Source organism: Pelodiscus sinensis, chromosome 4, assembly GCF_052426305.1.
Source record: "Pelodiscus sinensis isolate ZL-2025 chromosome 4, ASM5242630v1, whole genome shotgun sequence".
Lineage (NCBI taxonomy): Eukaryota > Metazoa > Chordata > Testudines > Trionychidae > Pelodiscus > Pelodiscus sinensis.
In genome coordinates this window covers 48,078,687-48,092,219 of record NC_143055.1, presented here as the reverse complement: position 1 = coordinate 48,092,219, position 13,533 = coordinate 48,078,687, and the positions used below count along the sequence as shown (strand labels likewise).

The following is a 13,533-nucleotide window of genomic DNA, read 5'->3' as shown; positions in this document are numbered from 1 at the left end:
CTTTGAAAAAAATATAAGCTTAAACCACAGATAGTCCTTATAAACTATGGTAAGATGTTGAGGATCTCTTCTGATTGCTCAGATAAAATTGTAGCAGGTAGCATGGTATCACCATATGAGCTGGCATATAGGTGAAACACAAGGTCAAGTTTTCAATCACTGTGAAGCAAGATAGTCCCATTGAACTCAATGGGGCCATGCTGACTTCTACAAATCAGTACTCAAGCCACTTTAATAGCTTTGAAAATAAATTACCTAGGGCAACTCTTGCAGCAGAGGCATCATAGTTGATCCAAAAAGATACCCACGATAGAATTGTGATCAGTGTGGAGGGCATGTAGGTTTGCAAAATGAAGTAACCAATATTTCGTTTAAGCCGAAAGCTAAGTGATAATCGAGGATATGCCCCTGAAAGAAGGACGAAAGTGACATTATGAAAACTCCATTCAATGTTTTCCATTTCTGTGTCAGGTGCAGTTTTTGTGATGCTCAGTGCTCACCTGTTGTAAATTCTACTTTTTTTGATACCATTTTGTAATCCACAATTGAGAACTGTGGGAGCTCAATATTATTAACTCCTGTTACTGCAGATTCCCCTCCATTCCAGTAAAATTCAATATCATCAGTGGTGTATCCATCTAAAACAACAAAACATAATTTCACTCTGGTCAGTTGATTTTTTAAACCATATTTTTTAACAAGGAAGAAGCCATCCTCTATTTATTCTGGGTTTGGAATGCTTGTTTTTAAAAATGTAGCTACTTGAAACATGAGTTCAATGTGCTTTTTAATAAGGCAATATGTAAGAGAATGGATATGCAGAAGACTATAAAGAAAAATACAGAAAGATTAGGGGTAAAGCTGATAGTACTGCCTGTAATTAAGTTTTCCCAGCTTGTCCCATTAAACCCTGTTTTGAGTACTTACAATTTTGCCAAACTGTAATTGTTCAGTTAACAATTTGTATGCAGGGTGTTTGCTGCAGGCTACATTTTTTGGAGAGCTTCACCAGAAATGGTTCAGCCACTTCCAAGAATAGTTTAGGAAATGATTTAGTTCCTTGTACATTATAGTGTAGTCTTTATGTAATCACATGCTATTTTTAACATAGGACCCCTGCCTCATTTAGTGCACTGAATGAACCTGCTCTGGGAATGAATCAAGGCTGTGCAATGAAGGAGGCCTTCTTTATTATGGAGGTTGGCTGGTGTGTGATGAATGAAGCTGGGGATTACAGGAGGAGAGAAAAGGCAGCCTCATGGTTAAGGCAGGGGAATGCTGGAGAATCCCTGCCTCTGTCACAGGGGTTCTGTTGTCATGCCAGCCAAGTCACTGAAAGCAAACTTTTCACAAGTGACCACTAACTGTGCCCTTATTTTCCGAGCACCCAGCTTGAAACATCTTGTCTGATTTGCAGAAGTACTGAGCTTTCACATCTATAGCTAAAGTGAACGGAAGCTGTGCCTTGAACAAAATGTGTTGTATAAGCTAAATACTCTGAAAAATCCAGGCTGTAGGTGTCTTAATTGGGAATCCAAGGTTAGCAGATACCTTTCTCATCTTAATCTCTGTGCCTCAGTTCCTTATCTGTAAAATGGGGATAATGCCCTACGCCATATGTGGAGTCATGAAAATTAATTGTTTGTGAAGCATTCAGATACTATGGTGATGAGCACAATAGAAAAACCCAGAAGGAAATGAGAAGCTCCATCTTTAGAGCAAGGTTTGAATAGTGTGCAAATAAATAAGGCCTGGGGTCACACACTGAGCAATAACAAAGAAACAGAATATTGAACAGCTGCTCATTAAATGAGCTCTGTCTGTTCTGTGCAGTAAATGAGGCTGGGCTCCTGGGGAAAAATAGTATGTGTTCTAAAGATTCTATCATAATGCACATGCACAAGGAAGGTGGGGGGCAAATACAGTTGCACTAGTACCTAAACTCAGGGGTTCAGGTGGGTCTGAGCTCACCTAGCCTGAGCCTCTGCTGCTGCTTTTTTGGTCTTTCTACCTGAGCAGGAAGGCTCATTCCCAGGTGCAATGCAAATAAATCCTCTCTGTGCCTGGCCCACTACTCTGGCTGATAAATCAGGGCAGCCCTAGTCTCCTTCACACACTTCCCTCTACTTTGCTTACACTTTGGAGTACCAAGTAAGTAATCAAATGAGTTCTTATGCCTCCTTACTTGCCTGCATAGCCGAGTGAGGCCTGTGAAATTTAGTCCTGTGTTTTGTTTTTTTCCTACCTGGACACTTTGCTGCTTTCATGCCATATCTTGTAGTTGTATTTTTTATTATTGGAGTCACTTAATGCCTTCTAAGCATCTGAGAGATTAATCCTGAGTGTTTAAGTCATTTGTTCATTTCTTCGATACATGCTACACTTTGAATTCTGAAACTGCAATACATATCAGTTGGATTTGGTTTTATATTTATGTTGCAGCCAAGAAGCTCTCTCTTCTAGAACTTTTGCAATTATCTTGAGTAAACTGTGCTGTTCCAGAAAGGGATCAGGAACCATACTGGGATTGTTATTGACTTCCCCATATGGTCATTGGTTCCCCTCTTCTCCAGAGGGAAAGTAGTTGTCTTCCTGAAAAAGGTAAATATTTGATAAGACTTAATTTAAACGATACCCTATATCTGAATTCAGACTTTATAGTACAGTTAGCTGCGCTTTTGCCATGGTGGCTACTTTGCCATATAAAGCTTTAAAAACATATTTTAGGTGTGTTAACAGTATATTTTCTACTTAGAAAGAAAAGTGAAAAATGTAATTTTTCTATTACAGAGCCTTACTGTAGCCTAGTCTTCTTAAAGGCTAAATACATGGTTCAGGTAGGTGCAGTTTCCCTAGCAACAATAAAGAAGCCAGAGTGCTCAGAGCTTGCTCTTTGACTCATGGGACAGCTTAGTAAATATCTTTTGATGCAAATATTTGCGATGAATTGAACAAAGGAAAATGCTAACATGTCTTAGCTATTTGTGAACTACTGAATACCATCTTTTGCTCACCACCTGCATGGCTTCCAGATAGTTTAGCACAGCTGTTTAGATGAGAGAGAATTGCTGGCTTCCCACTGCGCATTTGAACATCACTCAAGTGACCCCATAGTTACTAGGGATCTCCTGTTTTAGGGCTGTCATGCAACACTGCTGAGCACCATTGGTTTCCATAGGTTTCAAGTGGGTGTTAAGAGCACTTGATACATTGCTTGATCAGACTCTTCATCTGCTGGTAAAACTGGCTTTAATACAGGTCTGGGGTGGGGTGGAGAAGACCCCTATTTTGGAAAAAGCTAAATATTGTGTGTCTCTGTGCTTGCTTTTTTTCTGTAAAAAACCTGAAGGCTGTGTCTACACTGGCATGAATTTCCGGAACTGCTTAAAACAGAATACTATTCCGTTTTCAGTTTTTCCGGAAAAGGAGCATCTACATTGGCAGGCTGCTTTTCCGGAAAAGCCCTTTTTCTGGAAAAGCGTCTGTGGCCAATGTAGATGTGCTTTTCCGGAAAAGAGCCCTGATCGCCATTTTCGCGATCGGGGCTTTTTTCCGGAAAAGACTACTGGGCTGTCTACACTGGCCCTTTTCCGGAACAGTGTTCCGGAATAAGGACTTATGCCCGAGCAGGAGCAGAATAGTTTTTCCGGAATAGCGGCTGATTTTGTACAGTAGAGCATCGTTGCTTTTCCAGAAATTCAAGGGCCAGTGTAGACAGCTCGCAGCTTATTCCGGAAAAGCGGCTGATTTTCCGGAATAAGTGGCCCAGTGTAGACACAGCCGAAATGTCTAAAAATAGCAGTTTCTCTTTCTTTGGTTCATTTTACATACATTTTTTCAGACTTTACTGCTAGGTCCAAATGACAATTTTAGGGTGGTTTGATAATGCTAGAAAGTGACTAATGGAAATTCTAATTTAAAAGGTGAACTTAATCTGCACAAGTGTAAAAAGGTGAAGGAGACATAATGGTTTTGAATGAAGGGGATAGAATATATTATAACTCTGCTCTAACAGATGAAAGTAGGTGTAGCTAATTAAAAAGTAATGCGGACTACAGATGGTTTAGAGCCAGCAGCCACCCTCATTGCTCACGTTGAGTGGCACCTTACTCTAGAATTAGTTCCACAAAATTAAGTGACTTACCCAAGGCCAAATGGTAATGCTGGGAACTGAACCAGGATGCCCCAATTCCAGTCCAGTTCCTTCCCTAAAAGACACTTCCTTCCTGCTCTACAAATTACACTTAAAGAACCTTTTTACATGTTAAGGTTCTGTTCTGTTATTTCTCAGGTTACTGTTATGTGTGTATCTGTATGAGGACACATCTAAACTACATTCCTCTTTCGAAAGAGAAATATAAATGAAGCCAATTGAAAATTCAAATGAAGTGTGGATTTACAAATCTCGTGCTTCATGTGCATAATTGCATGAGAGTGCTTTTTCAAAAGAGGGGTTTTTGAAAAAAACCCACAGTCTAGACAGGGTTCTTTTTTGGGGGAAAAAAAACAACAACTCTCTTTCGAAAGAACCCGTACTCCTGAAAAAATAAGGTGTACAGATTCTTTCCTCCTCCCTCCCCCCCCCCAAAAAACCCCCGTCTAGACTGTGATTTCTTTTTTGAAAAACCCTTTTTCAAAAAACCCTTTTTCAAAAAAGTGTTCTCACGTGATTATGCAAATGAAGTGCAAGACTGTAAATCCATGCTTCATTTGAATTTTCGATCGTCTTCATTTATATTTCTTTCGAAAGAGGAATGTAGTTTGGACAAGAGCTGTAGTTGTGGGCCTGGACCTTGTTGTGCTAGGCACTATCCAGTCACAAATCAAAAGTCCCAGCTCCAAAGAGATTGCAATTCAAGTACAATGTAAGGGGAATCCAAGGAAACAGACAATATATACCCAAATAAGTAAGGTGGGGGAACGGGTATAACACAACTAGCATGAACAATGTAATGATGGCAAATATGTTAATTCCATAGTTATTTCTGGGGTGGGTTTACTTAGGAGGGGTTTAGCTAAACAGGACGAGGTGGGGGCGGCAGAGGGCAAGGAGGCAGGTATGAGGAGTGCTGAAGTGGAGAGACTGCAAGGAATGGTGAAGGACGGAAGAAATAGCCAATCAGCGCATGGCAGATGAAGTCCAAAAACAGTCTCCGGTTCTGCCTGCTTTTAGGCCTAACAGCTGGAATTTCTGGCTAGTTGCTTTCTGCAGTTGTCCCCCAAAGTCTGCATTTGGTGCAGAGCTGCTACCTGTGATGTGAGTCACTTGACAGAGATGGCAAAGATACAATCTAACCCACTGTTAATTGTTTTTTTTTTATAAATTTTCTTTCCTAATTTAGGCACTGCAGATTTCAGAGGAGTATTTTTACCATTTAAAAATGGTAAGCAAGAGAGAAATTACAAACAAAGCCATCCCTTTTAATTCAGGAGCCAGATAGGTATAACAAAATGGCAGAAGAGCTTTTTAGAAGTGACTGGTTTGGGGATGTGGCAAAAGGGACACATGGATAACAACGCTTTTCATATTTGTTAAAGCTCAGGCAATTTTTTGTTTTGCCCTTTTTGCTTGGAAAAGGGCTTTGAACCTGGGTGTCTCCTATCCCTGGTGAGAGCTAATAGACTGGTGAAAAGAGCAATCTTTAGATCTACCACACAGATCTGTCAGTTGTGCTAATAGGATAGCTGACGGTGGTCCTGCATTGGAAGAAGATAAACACAAATTTTGCCAGCGGATTTCATAGATACTTGCTGACAACAGAGGGAGAATGAGATTTAGGAAGCCTGGATTTCATTGCTGGCTATGGAGGGGAATGTGCTCTAGTGTTCACACTCTCCTGCCCCTTGTTCCTCAGTGTGACCCCTTATACCAGTTATTTCTCTCTCTCTCTCTCCCCCATGCCTGGCTCATCATTACAGTTCCATTTTCCTCACCTAGCCAGTCCCAGTCTCTGCTCCTCAGGCTTCTCATTCTGGCCCTTGTCTCTGTGTCCTGAAAGCACTAGTATCACCTCTCTGGATTCATTGTCCCAATGCCAGCCTCATTTTCCTTGCCCAGTTAATCCCAGTTCTCCCTCTTCTGGCTCCTCTTCCAATTTGCTTTTCTCTTCAACCTGGTCTCCAATTAACCACCCTTTCCAACATTCTCCATCCCTACTTTTGCCACCATAGTCTCTGCTATCTGACTCCTTGTCTCAGTCTGTCAGTCTATCTCAGTTGTCCCTCTGCACCTCAGCTATTTACCAGAGTGGTCTCTCCTGCCCTCCCCACTACTTCTCACTTCCTTTTTCTTTGCCCATTCATTCCCAGTCTCTCCCCTTGTCCCAGCTCAGTCCTCAGTCTCTCCCACCCATCTCCTTTCTGAGGCTACCTTGATCAAATCTAATTCTCCTGCTTCCCCCAGTCCCACTGGTCCAGCTCTTGTTAAGTTTGCATTTGAATCATACAATTTCTTCTTCCATACTGCCTGAGCCTATGAAGAATGGAGGTGGTGTCATAGCAAGCCTGTCTTTCCAAAGCTTGTAGTTTTTAGTGTAATATCCTATCATAGAATCATAGAATAATAGGACTGGAAGGGACCTCGAGAGGTCATCGAGTCCAGCCCCCCGCCCTCAAGGCAGGACCAAGCTCCGTCTACACCATCCCTGACAGATGTCTATCTAACCTGTTCTTAAATATCTCCAGAGAGGGAGATTCCACCACCTCCCTTGGCAATTTATTCCAATATTTGACCACCCTGACAGTTAGGAATTTTTTCCTAATGTCCAATCTAAACCTCCCCTGCTGCACTTTAAGCCCATTACTCCTTGTCCTGTCCTCAGAAACCAAGAGGAACAAATTTTCTCCTTCCTCCTTGTGACACCCTTTTAGATATTTGAAAACCGCTATCATGTCTCCCCTTAATCTTCTTTTTTCCAAACTAAAGAAGCCCAGTTCATGAAGCCTGGCTTCATAGGTCATGTTCTCTAAACCTTTAATCATTCTTGTCGCTCTTCTCTGTACCCTTTCCAATTTCTCCACATCTTTCTTGAAATGTGGCGCCCAGAACTGGACACAGTACTCCAGCTGAGGCCTAACTAGTGCAGAGTAGAGCGGCAGAATGACTTCACGAGTTTTGCTTACAACACACCTGTTGATACAACCTAGAATCATATTTGCTTTTTTTGCAACAGCATCACACTTTTGACTCATATTCAACTTGTGGTCCACTATGACCCCTAGATCCCTTTCCGCCATGCTCCTTCCTAGACAGTCGCTTCCCATCTTGTATGTATGGAACTAATTGTTCCTTCCTAAGTGGAGCACTTTGCATTTCTCTTTATTAAACCTCATCCTGTTTACCTCTGACCATTTCTCTAACTTGTTAAGGTCATTTTGAATTATGTCCCTATCCTCCAAAGAAGTTGCAACCCCACCCAGTTTGGTATCATCTGCAAACTTAATAAGCGTACTCTCTGTCCTAATATCTACATCATTGATGAAGATATTGAACAGTATGGGTCCCAAAACAGACCCTTGCGGAACTCCACTTGTTATCCCTTTCCAGAAGGATTTAGCACCGTTAACAACAACTCTCTGACTACGGTTATCCAGCCAATTATGCACCCACCTTATCGTGGCCCTATCTAAGTTATATTTGCCTAGTTTATCAATAAGAATATCATGCGAGACCGTATCAAATGCCTTACTAAAGTCTAGGTATATGACATCCACCGCTTCTCCCTTATCCACAAGGCTCGTTATCCTATCAAAGAAAGCTATCAGATTAGTTTGGCATGACTTGTTCTTCACAAACCCATGCTGGCTATTCCCTATCACTTTATTACCTTCCAAGTGTTTGCATATGATTTCCTTAATTACCTGCTCCATTATCTTCCCTGGGACAGACGTTAAACTGACCGGTCTGTAGTTTCCTGGGTTGTTCTTATTCCCCTTTTTATAGATGGGCACAATATTTGCCCTTTTCCAGTCTTCTGGAATCTCCCCTGTCTGCCATGATTTTTCAAAAATCATAGCTAAAGTCTCAGATACCTCCTCTATCAGCTCCTTGAGTATTCTGGGATGCATTTCATCAGGACCTGGTGACTTGCTGACATCTAACTTTCCTAAGTGATTTTTAACTTGTTCTTTGTGTATCCTATCTTCTAAACTTACCCTCTCTCTGCTTGTATTCACTACGTTAGGCACACCTATACCACATCATGGACCTGGTATAGTCTGCAGCAGCCCAGAGCTGCAATTCCATGGCCAATCCTGATCAATGTAGACATTGTTATTGGATGATCTAGCTACTAAAATATCAGAAACTTACTCCACTGATGTGCAGATTGAGATTTTGAGGCTTATTTGGACAAATGTTGGTGGATTTCTATGGGGACAGAAAAAGGTACATCCCTGACACAAAGGCTACCTCCTGGTAAACTTCAGTTCTTTTGTTGAAAGAAGAGGTTGTCAGAATTTTTTGACCTGGACAAAAGATTACCTAGTCACAGAGGCACTACATTTAGCTGTTTGGAATGGAAATCCATCAACTATATGACAAAAGATTCCCTGTTCTGTTCACTCCGTCTGGGGCATCTGGCATTGGCCACTGTTGAAAGAGAGGATACTGGGCTAGATGGACCTTTTGTCCAACCCAGTATGGCTGTTCTTATGTTCTAAGATTTTTTTTCCTCATCTCAATCTTGAAAATAGCCAAATTGTGTTGGTTTTCATTTTCCAAAGAGTTTCAGCTGGAAGCAGATACCCAGTATGGAAAAGTTCAGCCCAAAGTTCAAAGAAACTGAAATCAGAGTCTTTGAATGGAAAATATCTATCAGGCAACCTTAATAGGCATGATATTGGCTTAATACAGTAATTGGGCAGGGACTTTGTATAATAGCCTACCTCATAGTGTCCTTTTTCTGATTGAGATCTATCGGATAACAGTAATCATTAATATGTGATGTGTGTGTTCTGGTGGACAATATATGTTTCAGAGTGATGAGGTCCAACTTGTGCTGTTGCCTTACATATCTAATGACACATTATGATATATGTGTATTTCAATGGCACTGCTGTCATGAATCAGGATTACTCAGATTAGTAGGGATTTGTGGATCACGCCCTAGTATTTAGTATGAGGTTTGTGGTTTGGAAAGAACAAGACAGAGTGAAAATAACCAAATTGGGGTACTGTTTAAAGCAAAATGAATTCTCTGTGTTAGCTCAATTGCTGCATTCCCTTATTAAAGTGGATGTGTCTATCAGTTGATGGTGAATAGCATTAGTGACACAAAATAAGAAATATAGTGGATCAGCTACTGTTTTGGGCTAGCAACCAACAATAAACTCTTATTTCTGGCAGTGCCATGCTTTTAATGTTCCTAAGTCCAGAATAGCCATAATATTAATAGAAAATTGGTATAGGATGGGCTAAATATGGCTCTAAAAGATATGGATTGTTCACTGAACTGCTGTACTGTACACTTTCCTTCAGCAGGTATTCTCTATGGCTGTGTCCAGACTCAGGGGTTTTTTCGGGAAAAGTAGCCTTTTTTCGAAAAAACTTCCCCTGAGTCCAGACTCAAGCCACGTTCTTTCGAAATTAAATCGAAAGAACCCGGCTTTTCTTTCGATGGCAGTAAACCTCATTTCACGAGGAAGAATGCCTTCTTTTGAAAGTTCCTCTTTCGAAAGAAGGCGTTCTTCAATGTAAATAGGGCTTCTTCGAAAGAGAGCATCCAGACTCACTGGGTGCTTTCTTTCGAAAAAGCAAGCCGCTTTTTCGAAAGTTCAACGTGCAGTCTAGACGCTCTCTTTCGAAAGAGGCTCTTTCGAAAGTATCTTTCGAAAGAGCCTCTTTCAAAAGAGGCTTGCAGTCTAGACATAGCCTATGGTGTGATTTCCCCTGCACAAATACCTGTCACTGTGATAATGGTAGGATTTTCTTTTGTAATATAAACAAGTATTCATATTCAGGCAATATTCATACTGGCGCCAAATCAAATCCTTAACTGATTTTTTAAAAAAAGGTCAAAAATTGGGAATCTGAAGCATGTATATGTTGTTTTATTTATGTATTTGTGTGTATGTGTGTAATATTTAACTACAGTACACATACAGCTTAACTGAATCCTATTTATTCAATTACATTCTGCACCCCATGATCAGAATATGTAACTCTGATCACAAATCTTCATCACCCCCATCCAGGAGTTGTTTTCCAAACGGGGAATAACAGTGCCTGCCTTTATGTGAACACGACATATTTTAAGATTAAATTAAAATGTTAAAGGCTTGCAAGTATTTAACAAACTTAGATATCTTATTCCATCATTGTCATGTTTCTTCTCTTTGATTAGACAAGTGTTATGAGATGAAACAGAGCACAAGGGGGCACTCAAGATCTGCCATTTGTCTGCTTGCCACAGAAACTAGTTGGCTGCATCCATGTAGTCACTGAAGATTTGGGATCTAGTTTAATTTATCCTTCACACTTAATCAAACATTTCATTCTATGTGTGAATTTAGGATCACTCACCCGTATAAAGTTTGTACCTTAAAGGATTATTCTCACTAATTTTGCATAAGAGCAGTTATATATTTGCAGAGAGCAGGATTTCAGGATGAAAATTTAAGTAGTTTAATATGTGAAATTGTAACTAGCCATGAGGCTACATATAGACATTTAATTTTGTGTGTAACAAACTTCCTAGATACTTTCAGAGAGAATGTGGCCTGTTTTTACACTGACATCTGTAACAGACTACCTCATATTAATGATTCACTGAGTTTTGATACTTTATCTTTGTTTTGATACTCCCTGTGTAAAGAATGAAAAATATATTAGTCTGTTTAGAAAGTAATATGCTATTACAGAAAAAACAGATGTACTGAAACTTCCTGCCTTCTTTAAGAGTTAATTTGGCGAGAAAAATCTTTCCAGCTCCATTATCTCTCTAGAAATAATATAATTGAATGTCACTAATGTGACTATTTTAAATTCAACCATCTAGACAAAATAAAAGCTACTGTATTGTTGCTATACAGTATCTTTGCATTGTCAATGCAATGCAGTGTTATCAGTACAGCATCCTTGCAGTTTCTTAGATCAGCATATGAGTTATTTTGCATGGATATAGACACAAGCACCATATGTCTAAAAAGTAACTATGCTTAAGTAAACTGAGAAAGAAGGCATGGTACAAACCTTACTATTCCAAGAACAATTACTATAGAAAGAGTTTTACTGTTGTCATGAGACAGCATATGAGATATTACTAGAGATATTACTTAATTTCCTGATATGTTCAGCTTCTTTTTTCCCCTATCTCTACCACTTACAACCATGACCCACACCTGATACAATAGCATCAGGCTACATTTACCTCTGTTGCATTAATATTTTATCAAAGTAATGCTTAACTGAGACTTGCTGTGCCACACATTCTACAGCCATGCAACAAAGGAGCTCACAATCTAAATAGACAAATCAGTCAGCAGAAGTATTTAATGTCCCTGTTTTACATATGGGAAACTGAGGCACAAACAGATGTACTTGCTTTGTCGCAGAACAAGAAACTTATCCAGATCTCCTGAGGCCCTGTCCAGTGTCTCACTCATCAAACCATACTTCCTGTCATTGCTCTTTTGCTTGGAATTCTATAGACTATCCCAATCTGATCTCTGTTGCCAGTTACATTTTTACAATATATTTTTATTTTACTCAGTTACCACCACCATATTTCCATTTGTATCCATCCTGAAACAGGAAGATGAAGCGTCTTTTCATTCTGCCATTAATACATTTCAAAGCACTTGCCACTGGGAGAAAATGGCTCATATTCTGATACAAAGAACAACACTGTCATTCCCTTAAAGAAATCAAAGACTTTAATGGGTTCTGTTTGGAAAGCAGAAGCCCCAAGTTATGTTATATAACATAAGTTTAACTGCTTCCTTGCCAGCTCAGAGATTTATATTATGACTTGGCTATTTATCAACAAATACATGGAATGCATCATGCACTCTTTTCATTAAGATGCTTGAGCCAGTTGATGTTATGGAAGACTTTCTGTAATGTCTAATGACAGATGGAGTTTTGGAATTGAGGACATGAGTCAGAATGTGGGACAACATTGTCCCAAACAGATGCTGACAGAGGGCACATAGCCAGAGTCTGACAAGGAAATTAGTATCCAGTTACCTAACGAGACAGTGTGCTTTCTGAACAATAATACACCAAACAAATATAATCTGTGTGATGTTCCAGTTGCAGATATCCCATCCTGTAAGATGTCTGTCTGTTAAAACCACAGTAACCATTACTACTTCATAGCATCTGGATTTAGGCTTACTGTCTGTTCACACCTAGAACTATGGGAATCTGGTCAGAGACTCCAAGGGCTTGATCCACAAAGGGATATAGGTGCCTACATTCTATCTCACCAGTTGCTGGTGCCTCTATTATAATATTTACTCCATAGGTTAGAAGACTTGCCTAGGATATGGGAATGCTGGATTTAATTCCCCCTTCTGCAAATTGAACTTGGGTTGCCCCACTCCTAGGCAGGTGTCTTAACTACTGGGCTAGAGGGTGCTCTAGAGGCTGGCTGCGATCACTCTCTTATTGAAGCCATTCCATTGTGCATGAATGATTAATAGTTCATGGTGACAGCAAGGCTGGAACTTGGATTTCCCACCTCTTGGGTGCCCTAATCACTGGGTTATAGGGTCATTCTCATGCTGGCTTTTGCCTGACACAAATATAAGTATTGATACACAGTAAAACTGCTTGAACAGGGGAGACAGAGAGCTACTCCAACATACTTCAGAGTCTAGTGGCTTGAGGACACACTGTCAGCAATGGGGAAACCCAAGTTCAAATTCCTTCTTTATACTGGAGTGGGAGAGAAGAGACTAGACTCTTGATCTCCACATCTGGGTAGTGCTCTAACAGTGGGACTAAAATAATAAAAAGTGCACCCCTTCCTCCACCTACTTACTTTTGCAAGAAAGTATTCAGGAACCTGATTCCAGGAGAAGGGGGCTCACAGCTATGAATCCTGAGTAGAGGTTGGCATCTGTTTCTGGTCTAGAGTTAGATACTTAAGTAACTTTGAAGGGCAAGAGTTACGACTCACCCCTCTTCTTGGCATTTCTCATTGGCTAACTTAGGCACCCCACTTCAAGACTGTGGATTCCATTAGGCATCAAAGTGCCTAAAAGTTAGAATTGTAATGCTGAATCTAAGTGTCCTTTGTAGATTTAGCCCTGTGTGGTGGTGTAATCATGGTACTGGAGCTCTAGATGGAAACTTTAAATAGCAGAAGATTTAAGCTACACTCTTGATACTTGGGAGATTTATACAAATTTTAACACTTGTGACATTACATTGGACCCAATATTTCCATGGATCATGCCATTTCACTGGATTTATGTCAATAACTCCAATGACATGCCACCAGTGTAAAACTGACAAATATAAGAAAGAGGACAGCCAGGACCATCTACATACTGATATTGTTTAATCTATTAAGGTGGTCAAGTATG

The 13,533-nt window shown here is 40.2% G+C and overlaps 1 protein-coding gene across 1 annotated transcript in view; it reads right to left on the bottom strand.

Moving 5' to 3' along the window:
* Nucleotides 1-13,533, bottom strand: part of GABRB1 (gamma-aminobutyric acid type A receptor subunit beta1) — a 240,454-nt gene that overhangs the window by 22,390 nt on the left and 204,531 nt on the right. The window contains exons 6-7 of the mRNA XM_006111940.5: nucleotides 501-638; nucleotides 256-408 (exon numbers count right to left, since the gene is read on the bottom strand). Coding sequence (XP_006112002.3) covers nucleotides 256-408; nucleotides 501-638 — 291 coding nt within the window. The remainder of the gene's footprint in view (nucleotides 1-255; nucleotides 409-500; nucleotides 639-13,533) is intronic.